Source organism: Psittacula echo (genome assembly GCF_963264785.1).
Source record: "Psittacula echo genome assembly, chromosome: 6".
NCBI classification, from domain to species: domain Eukaryota; kingdom Metazoa; phylum Chordata; class Aves; order Psittaciformes; family Psittacidae; genus Psittacula; species Psittacula echo.
The window spans coordinates 22,747,846-22,761,451 of NC_137743.1; the positions used below are offsets into that span (position 1 = coordinate 22,747,846).

General features: G+C 43.4%; 1 protein-coding gene across 1 annotated transcript in view; it reads right to left on the minus strand.

Annotated features, from left to right (window-relative positions):
- The window catches only part of PDLIM1 (PDZ and LIM domain 1), a 43,987-nt gene that overhangs the window by 16,514 nt on the left and 13,867 nt on the right, over positions 1-13,606 (minus strand). The window contains exon 3 of the mRNA XM_080620893.1: positions 5,671-5,755. Within this exon, the coding sequence (XP_080477019.1) occupies positions 5,671-5,755 (85 nt within the window). The remainder of the gene's footprint in view (positions 1-5,670; positions 5,756-13,606) is intronic.

Consider the following 13,606-nt stretch of genomic DNA (forward strand, 5'->3'; position numbering starts at 1 on the left):
TCCCCTGCCTCCTCCTGCCCCCTCCCAGGTCCCTAGTCAGAGCCTGGAGGCTCGAGGCAGGCGATCCTGGATTGCACACCTCGAGAGCCACGCCAAGCGGAAACACGATTAAACATTTCTCAGCATAAATGTTTATTCAGCTCTAAGAAAACAGGCCCCTGACCAAACCTCAGCAAACAAGAGCTCTCTGGTCCCACAAGGAGGGACGAGTGGAGCCTGGCAGCCAAACACCCTGATCCCATCCTCACCCTTGTGAAGCTGCCTGGGGAGCGAAGGCCATGCTTGTGCCCAGCTGAGGGGTAGGCTGCTCTCACCAAACATGCAGCAACAGCTCAGAAGGGGAAATCTGCATGGCAAACTCTACCCCATGCTATGTTTCAACAGCTGCGATCACAAGTATTCAGAAGTGCCTTTACTTTCACCTCTCCCACTGTTATGGTTTGGGGTTTTCAGCTATGGAAAGATCTTTTGCAATGCTTTGAAATATGATTGGAAATTAGGAAGGGTTTGGGGTCTTGTTATTGCAGGGGGGTAAAACAACAAGCTGGCTTCCCACATCCTCTCCCTCCACATCCCTGACACATTCCACATCCATGTGGTAATGCCTTTTAACCAAAAACAGGTCACGATATGCCAGCACAATTCCCTTGTCTGAAATGTGATGTTGTTACTTTATATACCTATTGTTTCATGCTTTGCCCATACATGCATGGCCTTATCAAAAGACAAGCCAGCCACACACCCAGTTTCTATAGCCCCTGTCTTCTCCGTATCCAAGGAGATAAAATACACAAGATGGAAACAATGACATCACTCTGCAAGGACAAGGATGACAAGGATAAGGACAGGACAGGCACTCAAGAAGCCTTGGGAAGACAGAAGTGGCTGTCTGTCTCTCTCATCCCACAAATACCCTGATTCACTCCCGGAGCTCCTCTAGCTGCGTGTCTGTAGATTATTTTTCATTTAAAACAAAACAAAACATCCTCATGTTTGAATGACTGTATCTTCTGTGGTTAGGAAGAACTGATCTATCCATTGCAAACCAAAAGTTTTCACTAACATTCTTGAGGGGTGACGTTAATATGTGCCTCACTGCAAACAGGGTATGTGGCCTTCAGGGAGCTGGACAAGCTTTTTTGGAGACAGTGCTGGTGTTGACCTCCCTCAAAGCTGGCCTCTGTCAGCTCATTCCCTGCATGAGCTCACTCAGCTCAGAGACTTAGACCCCATTGATCTCACTGTCCTACAAATACAGGGAGGGGAATAAAAAGACAACAAACCTTTTCCCACAGAGCCTAGGTCTGACAAGACATGGCACAGTCTGGGTGATAGAGTTTTATTGTTTAACTGACCAAGCGGCAATACAGACACACACACCAGCGCATGGGTCCTAAGCTTAATTCCTGGCCCAGGGTCATCACAGGGCATGGCTGAGTCTGAAAGTTATGCTGGTCCTCTGATCACTGTCATAAGCATTAAAATTACCTTAGTCACCACATAACTTGTTCTCTTCTGCTGTGATCACTTTTCTCAAGAAACATTAAACAGAACAGAGAGGCAGACATGCTATTTTAATCTTTCCCACTGCGGTGAGGAAAACATCACTGAGTGATCACCCTTAGGATCTGGGTGAGAAATACAAGTGAAATAATTGAGTAAATATACTAAGACGGCTCTGTCATTTCCTTCCCCTAATGTTGCCATGGTCACTCCTAAAACAAAGCTGCCTCAGTCACTGAGCCATCATCACCGACAGGCTGCTGCACCTTTCAATGAAATGTGATTTTGTCATCGCTTTTGCCTCAGTTTAAAGTGATTTCAGAAGATAAAGATAATAATAATGAAATAATAATAAGGCTGTAACTCTTTCATGGGCAAAGGTCAGCTTACACAATGAAGTCAGTCTTAGGATTCAGGACTTCGGAGAATGCACAAGAGGTTATAGAATGTCTTTTTATTTTCCAAAGGTGCCTAAAAGTATCTTGAACTTGCATTCCAAGTAAGGGAAAGTACTTACAGAGAATGACACAGCACTTCACCAAGTATCAGCCTGCAAAAGAATTACATCAATAAACAAGTAGTCTATATGAAATGGGGTAAAAAGAATGTGTAAGCAGTGATCTTAAAATATGTGGCTAGTCATCTAGTTCTTGAGACAAACGGGAAAATAACTTCTTTTGCAAGACCCTTTGCAAAGACCTAGTTATTTAACTGCACCAACAAAATGTGAAGAGGAAAGGCAGACAAGTGTGAGAAATTTCAGTTAAGATATTGAAGGTAGGAAAGGCAACATCAAACTGTCTAAGAAAGGTGGAAAATTATTTGAATAACTGCAGTCCCGTGTCTTCAAAGAGTTTAAAGCTTTGTTTTGTTGGGTTTTTTTCTATTCACATGTATTTCTGCATTCAAAGGGCTGTGTGAAAAAAGTGAGATGTCAGAAGACCTTGGATCAGGACTTAAATGAACCATTTGGACTCCTTATGTCCTGTTTTCTTTGGTGAGTGAATTAATAAGTGTTCTGTACAAGACTGTTGCCAAGGAAAGCAAATACACTGTTTTCACTGGTGAGCAAGTTAAAAAAACCTGAACAGCTCAGCACTACCTTCGAAGATTCAGCTCTACTCATAACTTCAACCAATCCTGTTGGAAAAGTTAGATCAGTATCTTTCTGCTAAAATTCATAGCAGTTTGCCATTTGGTATGTATATGCACAGCATCTACTCCACTCTGCTGCTGCTGATTTGAAGCAAGCCTGGCTGAAATCCCTGGTGATGCTGCAAAGACACAGACCCAGAGTGACTCAGCCAATGCTTGCCACAGCTCTGGCAGCAGTTGGTGTGCTCTACTGACTTCACGCTCCAAGCAGACAGATCTCACCACAAACTTTACTTGCTGCAGTCAGCTACTGAAAAAGTAAGCAGTTCTGTATTAAATAAAATAAACCAAACAAAAACCACCAACACAACCTTAAAACTTCATGGTGTTCATGGTACCTTTCTTTGACACAGTGGACTAGAATCATCAGGCCCTGTGAAGCAGCAAGAGTAAATGGGAGCTTGTGGTTTGGTGACATCATATGTCTTCCCTCTCACCGTTGAATTCCTCGGAGAATGCAGCAGGCAACACCTTTTAAAGGAAAGCTCCATGCTCTGAACAACAGCAAGCCCCACTCACTTAGGCAACTGCAAGTGACTTCCTTGGCTTCATTTTAGGGAGGGGAATAAGAAAGGAAAGATTTCTGTGAGAGCTTGAATGTTCCTTTTACAGCAGGAAATAACTCTTCTGTTAGCCATCAGAAGGGTCAAAGCTTAATTTTTCAGGCAACAGTTTAATCCTAGTATTAGATTAAGACAATGGTGACTGCTCAGAGATAACGTTTGTAACAGGAATCTCTCCACAGTCAGTTTCTCACCAAATTCTCTTGCTGAAGTCAGTTACAGGTTAGTATCAACAAATTCAGTTGTGCCACACTTACAAATTGGCAGCATAGGGTTATCTGTATACCTAACTCCATCTGTGGCCAGACCTACAACCAGCATTAGGACTAAGGTTAGGATTTAGGAGGGAATGTGCTCCACCAGCAGGATTATTTCTGAATCCTGCATAGCCTGACCTTCATAATGCCCTTTACTTGGATCTTAGAAAGCAGGGCATGACTTGGAAGACGAAGACTAGAGTTAAGGTTAGTCTCTCTCAACTGTGTTTGTTATTGATTGCAGCAGGCTCCCTGCAACACCCCAGGGCTTGGAGGGCAGCTGACTAGAAGAAAGCTATTGATTAGGGTTAAAACTGCCATAGGAAATGAGTTTAAGAGGTGGCATTAGTTAATTAAAATAGCCTATGTTTAGTACTTGACCAGCAGTTAATATCTATCCAGTTACCCAGGTTGGACTCGGGGAAAAAGAGGGGGGAGGGGGGCAGCTAGGGACAGAGATGTTGCAGCAGTAGGTTTCTTGCTGCAGTAGACTAAGTTTAGTGAGCTGCATTAAACTCCTGTTTGGCATGCATAGTGCCCTGGTGTCTGATTGGGGGGTATTTAGCTAAATTCTGTTTAATGGCTGGGTTAAGAACTTGGTTTCTAGGATCAGGTCTCCTGCTGAATTAAACAACAGCCCTCTGCATCCTTGCAGCAAAGCCTCAGTGCAGACTCTGCCCCATTCCTTTAGCAAGACATGGCTTCCAAGTCTTGAGGTTTGCAGCAGAACATCTCCAGAGCTAGGGTAGCACAAGACACAGGCTAGATCTCAGCTTGACAGTGTCAAAGACAGGTGTCATTGCATGGCCCCAAGCCAAACTAAATCCAAATGGCTCAATCTCACACTGTGCCTTGGCTGAGTTATGAAATACCTGAAGAACACCAACACTGCATTCTTAAGCCCAGCAACACGCAGCCCAACATGAAACGAACAGATCCTAGGCCAAGGTCTGGACAGGGTATTGCTGCAAATGTGCTACTTTTGGTTCAGGTCTTTTCCAACCCAAATAAACTTATTAGTGTTTATTTAATTGTCACAGAATTATAGAATAGTTAGGGTTGGAAAGGACCTTAAGATCGTCCAGTTCCAAACCCCCTGCCATGGGCAGGGACACCTCACACTAAACCATGTCACCCAAGGCTCTGTCCAACCTGGCCTTGAACACCACCAGGGCTGAAGCATTCACAAATTCCTTGGGCAACCCATTCCAGTGCCTCACCACCCTCACTGTAAGGAACTTCTTCCTTATATCCAATCTAAACTTCCCTTGTTTAAGTTTTAACCCGTGACCCCTTGTCCTATCACTACAGTTCCTAATGAAGAGTTTTATCTCTACTGATTTTGCTAGAAAGACTCACATGGGATGTGTGCTAGGACCAAAATCCATGCCACTGCTCAAGTAAAAACCCACAGAAATGCCACTGATTTTAGCATAGTATTGTAGCATATTATATTATATACGTGTAATATGTATTATTATATTTAGTGAAGTATTGTAGATTTTTGCAGTGTAATCCTCTAAATCTAGCCCAGGCTAGATTTAGCCCTTGCACAGGTCGCTGCTACTATAATATTTACTTGACAGAGGCAGCAGACCAGTGAGACAAAGTTGTCAACAGGTTACAAAACCAACCTTCTAGACAGAGGCTGAAAGATCTGCCACACAGGTGAAACTGTAAAAGGCTGATGTACTTCTCTTCCACTTTCTCCACAGCTAGACTGCTAATAAGAACCTACTAAGTAAGAGGAAAAAACCCCAACAAACCAACAAAAAAAACCCCATCAAAAGAAAAAACTGTAAGAGTGAATCATTTTCCTCTCCTCTCAAGACCTTTCTTATCTATGAAAATCTTCAGGCTTAGCAGCAATAGCAATGACTTATTGAGCCAGACCTCTACAGTGTGTTCTGTGCCTCACTGTAGGTGTGATCATGCAGACAGCAGGAGACAGCACCTCTGATCCAAGCAGACAGCACCTTTCCACAGCAGCAGACTTCTCACCATGAGGGAGGGAGTCTGTCTCCCAAGGTTTCTGAGGGACATGTGACTTCCAGGAGGTATGCGGCATGGTGCTATCCCCAAGGCTACCAATGGAGCGATACATGCTAAGCTCCTTGGAGTATCAGGTCAGAAACCACGCTGAAGTTGGACAGGAGTATGCAGGAACAGCAGTCAGTTATTCCATTACTTACCTGTGGCTGAGAGGCCAGATTCATCTTATAAGGATGTGTCTTTCCCTCCTCATTTACAAGTGGTGACCAGACTTTTGACTCTGTTCTGCAACACACAAATTTTGAATAATCCGTTTTCATCAGGAAACATCATTGTTGTTACTAAAATACCTAAGGTTCATCAATTTCCCAAACATTTCCCCAGTCTTTTATATAACACTATCCACATCAGAAGGAATCTAGACAGCCTCATTTTAGGCATGTAACTTGAATGACTTAGTTATGTTGTACAAGGTCCTTGGAGAAAGACAGGATCTCAGCAGTGACTGTCCTGGCTTATCCTTTGGGACTTCACTGGCAATACATCAAGCATGGGCACCAAATCAGACAGTAAAGTTGGGGGTCACTCAACAGCAGAAGCTGGAAATATCCCTTAGATGCAGATCCTTTAATTAAATGGGACAATTCAGATTACTGTGTGCTTCAGCTTTTATGGATAGCTGGGAAGAGAAACTGACTATACAGATAGCATTTTGCTCTTGAAGCATTTTGCTGCCTTGGATAACCTAGAAATATTTTTTTGTTTAGGTCTCTGAAATTTTCTTCTTATTTATACAGCAGTATCCATGCTAAACAAAGAGGCTTTTGGGAATTGTGGGGAGGAAAAAACCAAACCAAACCCCTAAGAACTGAGATGACATCATGTGTCAGAGAAAGTCTACATAACCTTTACTGGTCTGTGGTCTGACCCAGCTACTCACAGCAGCCTGAAACACAAATTAAGATCTATGACCAAAACCAACCGCTCTTACCATCATCATTTTGGAGTTTTGCTATGTCCCAGAGAACAACAAACAAGTGGTGAGGAAGAAGAAGAGTGCTTCGATCTGCTTGAGATACTTTGTGGGAAACATATATTATCAACATTTGTCAGAAGTACAACAGTAGTTGATATCTCAGATGGACTAAACAGTGCCACTTTTCCCAAGGTTTTTAATGGTAGGAAACAAGTGGCTGCAGTATTGCTGAGCGAAAACTGTAGTTCAGTGCTAAACATTGCATAATGCAACAACCAGATGGCTGATAAACTTTTAGGATGAGTTTTGAAAACCACGTCCTGTTTTGACAAGAGCCCTTTTTGGAATCTGCAACTGCAGATAGATGTACTTCCCAGGTATTTGTGGGTGCAGGGCCAGCTCCAATTTAAGTATTTTCCAAAACACGAATACTTTCATTGAGTATTAGATTGATAACTGGAAAAAAACCCTCCAACCTTTAAACAGAAAAGGCTTATAAAACTGATAAGGATGGAGAAATGGAGAAATAGTCGATAGAGCTACCAATGATAAATTCAGTCTGATCTATACCATTCTTCTAGAAGCCCTCCAATATCAGGACATCTTTTAAACAGCCCAAACTTAACTGTGATGCACATGCACATCCCAGACATTTGCTGCATAAATAGTATTTTAACACTTACATCCAGAGAGCAGCTCAGTGGGAGGCAACGGCAGGCAGCATTCTCACTCTGGGAAGAGGAGAAATTTTATTGACCTGCTATTGCCTCTGTTGCACTCTGGACTTTACACAGAAGAAACCTGAATTAAGTCTGCTGTGCTGCACCCCCTTCCACAGGAAAGTACAAAGACACAGGTCACACCAGATATCCTTTACAAGCATTCAGGTACAGCAAACCTTTGATTCCAGGCTACTGCATCTTGCAGGACCAGCCGCAGTGCTAATACCCAAGAACCTGTCACCCAAATCCTGACATCTGGCAAGTTATGGCACACACAGACTAACAAATATGAATGTAACAGCTGCATGGGATCAGATCTACGCCAATCTAATCATTATCTTGTCTCAACAGCTGCTGTTACTGAATGCACAACATATCCCGAGTATAAAACAACCAATCCCTCCTTGCTTCTGGCAACCCACGCTTTAAGCAGTTTTACCCAGATTATGGCTATCAACTGACAGTCACAGCCTAAGATAGAGGTTTTTGCACTTGAAAATTGTATTTGCGGAGCAGAGTAGCCTGTTGACCAATGCAAAGCCTTATACTTTGAAAGTGTTTTGAACTGATGTGTGACCAAGTTTCATCTCCTCTAGAAAAACAAGGAACACATCAAAGTATAGGGAAATCAAATACCCTGCCAGCCAGGCTGCGAGCAAGTGGACACTGGCTGCTGCATCAAGAGATGAAAGAGCGGGTCAGAGAGCATTAAACACTTCAGCTGATTTCTGGCATGAGGCATCCATGTGCCGGTTCCCACTGGCAGTGATCTAAGTAATTTTGAGGTAGCATTATCTTTTTTACAGCAGCTTAATATTATCAGATGTCAGAAGCCCCAAAAGGCCTTAATGAGACAGGAAATTTAAGCTCAGAGCAGGCCAATGTATGAATATGGAGTGGAGACTTCTCAGGCACTTGCTTTCATCCCACTGCCCCCCACTCAGTGCATTTGAGGTGGCACAGCACACTGGTCTCCAGCATAGCAGAGGCAGCTATGGCCAACTACTGCAGCCAGTGGGTTTTGGTTGTTTTGGGGCTTTTTTTACCAGATTTTTCTCCCTTATTTATTAGCAAAGCAAAAGCTCAAGTTCGTTTCCCAGCTTGCTGCCATTCTGATTTGTCACTGGATATAAATGGAAGCAGCAAGGTCACTCCAGGCTTTACTTTCAATCCAGTTTAAAAGTTATCCAAACAGAAAGGTTATATAGCCCGCATGGTTGTCCCTCTAAGGCTGGAAGGATAAAGCTTCCCTTTGTCTTCACAACAGCTGCAGCAAAGCCCTTCAGCCACTCTCAGCAGCCCATTTATAGCCCCAGTGAAGCCACCAAGAAAAGACAGCTTTGCTTCCCTGTCTTTATCTAGCTCTGAAAAGGTGCATGCCCCATTCCACCACACTGCCAGTGAAGCCCATGGTCTGCAGGCCATCAGTAGAACCACTACGGTTCCAGCTCTCAGCAAGGGTTTTCTGCACCTGTTCCTGGTGTCAGTGCTTGCACTTTTACTGAAGCATGAAGGAGAAAGAAAAACAGCACCTAAAACTTCACCTCCTGTCCCACTGCTAGCCAGGGACTTTCTGAAAGGCTGAGATGTGTGGGCATAAGACACAGACAGTAGGGCAGATTCATTAGACTCATCATGTTTGTATCTTATCTACATTTTTTCATATCTTATTTATATGAAGCCGGGAACAGGCATCAGAGTACATAGCTCAAACCCAGGCTTCACAATGGTGCCTTAGTTCACAGCAGGCTTCTACAGGTAGGACTGTAGTAGCTTTCTGGAGGATTTTTTCCCTGATTTGGGAGAGAAGATCCCCAGCCACAAAACTACCTCCATGCTCACTGTACCTCTGCCACAGAGTGTGGCCATGCTAGCAGGGCTACCAGACCTGCCTCTCCACCAGTGGTGGGGCTGGATGTCCAACAACATACTGTGGAAACCCACCCCATCTTTGGTGAAAGCCCCATAGGATCTCACAGACTCCTGCTTAAATTGATGAATATTTATAATATGGTTTCTAATGCATATTTTTTCAATGAGACTCCAGCAGAGAGCACCACTTAAACAGTGCAGAAAGAAAATACAACAACATGAAACAAACAAGCCTGGAAACAAGTGCCAAGCAAATTAATTGCAGGCACGTGGATATACAAACTTCGTCATGTTTGCAGTTTACATTTCCATGCTGTTTTCCTTACTACAGGAGAGAAAGCTACCAAGACAGGGCCAGGGAATGAGCTATTTCATCCAGGCAGAAACCAAGACCAATGATTAGAAGGGAATTTCTCTGATTCTAGTTTGGAAGGGGAGGTACTGGTAGGAAGGGAAGGAAAGAAACTACATGCAAGTCAAGGCAGGAATCTGGAGAGGTATTTACAAAATACAACATTTTTCAAGAAGCTTGGCTTGAACATGGTATAATATAAACATCACAAGAACAGATTTTGCTATCAATGCTTTGCGTGCAGAGCTGTGCCATAGCTTCAAGGGAGAATTGAGAGCTGGAAAATGAGGGTCTCTTTCTGTACACCAAGAACTGTGTAAGTTCCATGAAGAAAAAAACGTCACATTTACATTCTCATTTCAAACACTGGGATGGACACAACTAAGATAGCAAAGTATAAACACGTACAGATTGAAAACTTCTCTGTACAACACAAAGTTTGCTAGCAGAAAAAATGAGGAAAGACCTAAAGAATTACTCTTTGAAAACTCCCCAGAGTTTTTAGACAGGCATTTTAATAACGTTTAGAAACTAGCTACAAGAGCTGTCAGGCTACCAGGAAGGTACTTTTTAATTAGCCTTTTAGCTGCAACAACTGCAAAGTACATGCCCTTGGATTTAAATACGAGCAGTCACTTTTAGCAACCATCCGTTAATGGAATTACTCTCTTTGGCAAACAAAACTGTACTGCAGTGGCATGCAGCCTATTGCCAATTCAAACAGCAATGCTAGTCACAACTTCCTAGAGACAAGAGGCCCCATATTCACTCCTTCACACATGGCCCTCTGCTCCTTGCACTTCAGGTGCCTCTTCACACAGCTACTAAAACCAAAAGGGCAACTCCAGCTACAAGAAGCAGCAACAAAAGTTTATCATAAGCAGTTTCGTTGCAGAGCTATGACTGATAAAACACACCCGAGTGCTCAAACTCACACTGTTCCTCCACTAGCCAGCTACAGAGTTAACTAACTACTTTTGCCTCACCTAAGAGGCTGTAAACCACAATCAGTGGCAAGCTTCACTTCCCAAAATGACTTTGAACTTTCCAATCCTTAGTAAAAGCTGCCAGTATGCACCCAGGAGGGCCGGAAGCACCACACCAGCCATGGAGAGGTTGTGAGCTGCCACAGAGTGTCAGGCCATCTGCATGCCCTAATATAGCTGCAAGCAGAGCATCGGCTTTTCCCAAGGCCAGAGGAATTATTAGTAAGATGACAGAGCTGGAAAACTTTTCTTGGCAGGGAAGCAAAAAGCAAACCTAAATGAGTCAATGGATTCCACCAACTTCCTAGAACACAAATTCAAGTCTATTGCGGCTTTGTGCAACTAGTACCCAAAGCCAAAACCTGCAAACATGCGGAGCAAGCAAGAGGCAACTGAACCTCCCAAATAAAATGCAGATGACATTGCACAGATGCTCTCTTCTTCTTCATAAGCATCTACACTTGATCCTTTCTGACAATGCATTTAACATGTACTGGTAGCAGATCTGACTTCCCCAATTCCAGCACTTTTCAAAAAACAAATACATAACTTCATTCCTTGGCATCACTTTCAGCAAAGTAACAGACTGTTTTGCAAACAAAAACGGTGCATCAATATATTATATGCTGGCAGCAGAGCTGCAGAAAAGCAGCTTGAAAATTGAAGAAAAGGACATTAGGAGCAGAACAAAAGATTACATGTTTGCAGTCCCTTTTCACAAATATTCTTCTCTTATTACCACCCCCAACCTGCCTCCAAACATAGAGGTAAGGCCAGACTCGCTGTAGGAACACTTTTTCTTAGTTGGGGAAGAAAACAAACAAAAAACCACAAAAAACAACCCCACCAACAAAAAACTCCAAACCAACCACTGTACCTCCAAATTGCTCACGGCTGCACAGTTCTACCACCCATTTGGTGACTAAAGCCACAGGCAAAAAGCCATTTGTTTTAGAAACAATTTTCACCTGTGCTTCAATGAATATCTGCCTACTTTTAATCATAGAATAGTTAGGGTTGGAAAGGACCTGAAGATCATCTACTTTCAACCCCCCTGCCATGGGCAGGGACACCCCACACTAAACCATGCCACCCAAGGCCTCATCCAACCTGGCCTTGAACACTGCCAGGGATGGAGCATTCACAACCTCCCTGGGCAACCCATTCCAGTGCCTCACCACCCTTACAGTAAAGAATTTCTTCCTTAGATCCAATCTAAACTTCCCCTGTTTAAGTTTGAACCCGTTACCCCTTGTCCTGTCACTACAGTCCCTGATGAAGAGTCCCTCCCCAGCATCCTTGTAGGCCCCCTTCAGATACTGGAAGGCTGCTATGAGGTCTCCATGCAGCCTTCTCTTCTCCAGGCTGAACAGCCCCAACTTTCTCAGCCTGTCTCCATACGGGAGGTGCTCCAGTCCCCTGATCATCCTCGTGGCTCTCCTCTGGACTTGTTCCAACAGTTCCATGTCCTTTTTATGTTGAGGACACCAGAACTGCACACAATACTCCAAGTGAGGTCTCACGAGAGCAGAGTAGAGGGGCAGGATCACCTCCTTCGTCCTGCTGGTCACGCTCCTTTTGATGCAGCCTAGGATACGGTTGGCTTTCTGGGCTGCGAGCGCACACTGAAGCCAGCTCATGTTCATTTTCTCATCAATCAACACCCCCATGTGCAGCTACAGGTACACAGATGTGTATGTCGAATTCATCATGAACATTATCACTGACATTGGTAATGCCTGGATCTTTTGGTTACCAGGAGGATTTTGTTCTAGAATTGTTCCTCCTGAGCCTTCCCTTCTCTGAGTGCTCTTCGTCAGAGCAAGTGTCCTTCCCAAAATACACCAAGTTTCCATAGGAAGTTGATAGCTTCTCCAGTCTGTTGGACAGGTCTTGCTGCTTACCCCCATTAAAGGAAAATCAGAGGTAAGCTTGGAAGGGGTGCAGACTATGGGGAGGCTTTGCTTGACTTAGCATGTTACACTGACATTTACACTCCCTAATTGGGAAAAGAGCGGGGAGGGGAAAAGGGGAGAAGGGCAGCTCTTCTCAAAGACACAAGATCCAAACTTTTGTTTTTCCTATGAATGGGAGAAGCTCAAAAATTTGCCTGTGAAATTTCTCAGTTTATCAACCAAGTGGTTTTGAGTTGACTGAAGCACACTGTCTGCTGTAGGTCAGTCTTTCTCCAGGTACCATACAAAACCATGGTGCTGAGCTTGAATTTACGTGGCTGAAGTCAATAATGGAACCTTTATTTTGATTTCCTGGAGAACTACATTTCTAAAAGCACTCCCTAGCCTTAAACAAAAAGCAAAATGAATGAACAAATACAGGCTCAGAAAAGAACAGGGAGCTGCCAGACATGTTAAGTTCAGCAGGAATTTGGTGTATACATACGCGCCAACATTGTTGAATACCCACTTTTGAGGCTGAAAACAGACCCTTCCAAATCTTCACACATCAAACAGTAAAGCACCTGGCAGTCCTGCTTAAAAAAGCATATTCAGGGAAAGCAATTTGTGGCTGGGTTTTAAATCCTAGGCAATTAACAGATTTGCACCTTTGGGTGAAAAAGCAGACCAGGCATGTTTTCTTCAGCTAGTAATTTGATACATTTTTAATGGTGACATGTGTTAAGACTAGATTTCCTGCCTACAATCTGATCTGAAATATTTTTGGACTGTTATCATTGTTAAGGAAAATACTGAAACAGGAAACATTGGAATGCTGTTGATATTCACAATCAAGTACACACTGCAAACAGCATTTCCTCTACCAGAAGTGTTTCAGTCCTTTCAATTTTCTGCATTTACACTTCTCTTAAATAATCATCAGTACAGCTAAACATGAAGACATCTTAACCACTTGACTTCCATTAAAAGAGAAAAGAGGGTTGCATATTTGCAGAACACATATAAACTTTGCTTTGGTCCACAGAAGGAGCACAAGAGACAAGCACAGTGCAATACTTCCCTAAAACTTTTCCAGCCTCCAGCCACTTGTAAAGGCTTTCTACAGCAGAGATACTGCAGACCTGTGGTCTTTACCAGTACAGCTATTTGGTACAACTGATTCAACAACAAGCTACAACTGCAGAGCCTGGAGACCAGACCCGAGAGATGGTGATGTTGAAGTATTACGCTTTCATTTTCATACTCAGCCAAATACTCACAGAGCTACTTTGACCGAGAAAAAACTTCCAGCTCTGACCTGACTGTGTTGTCA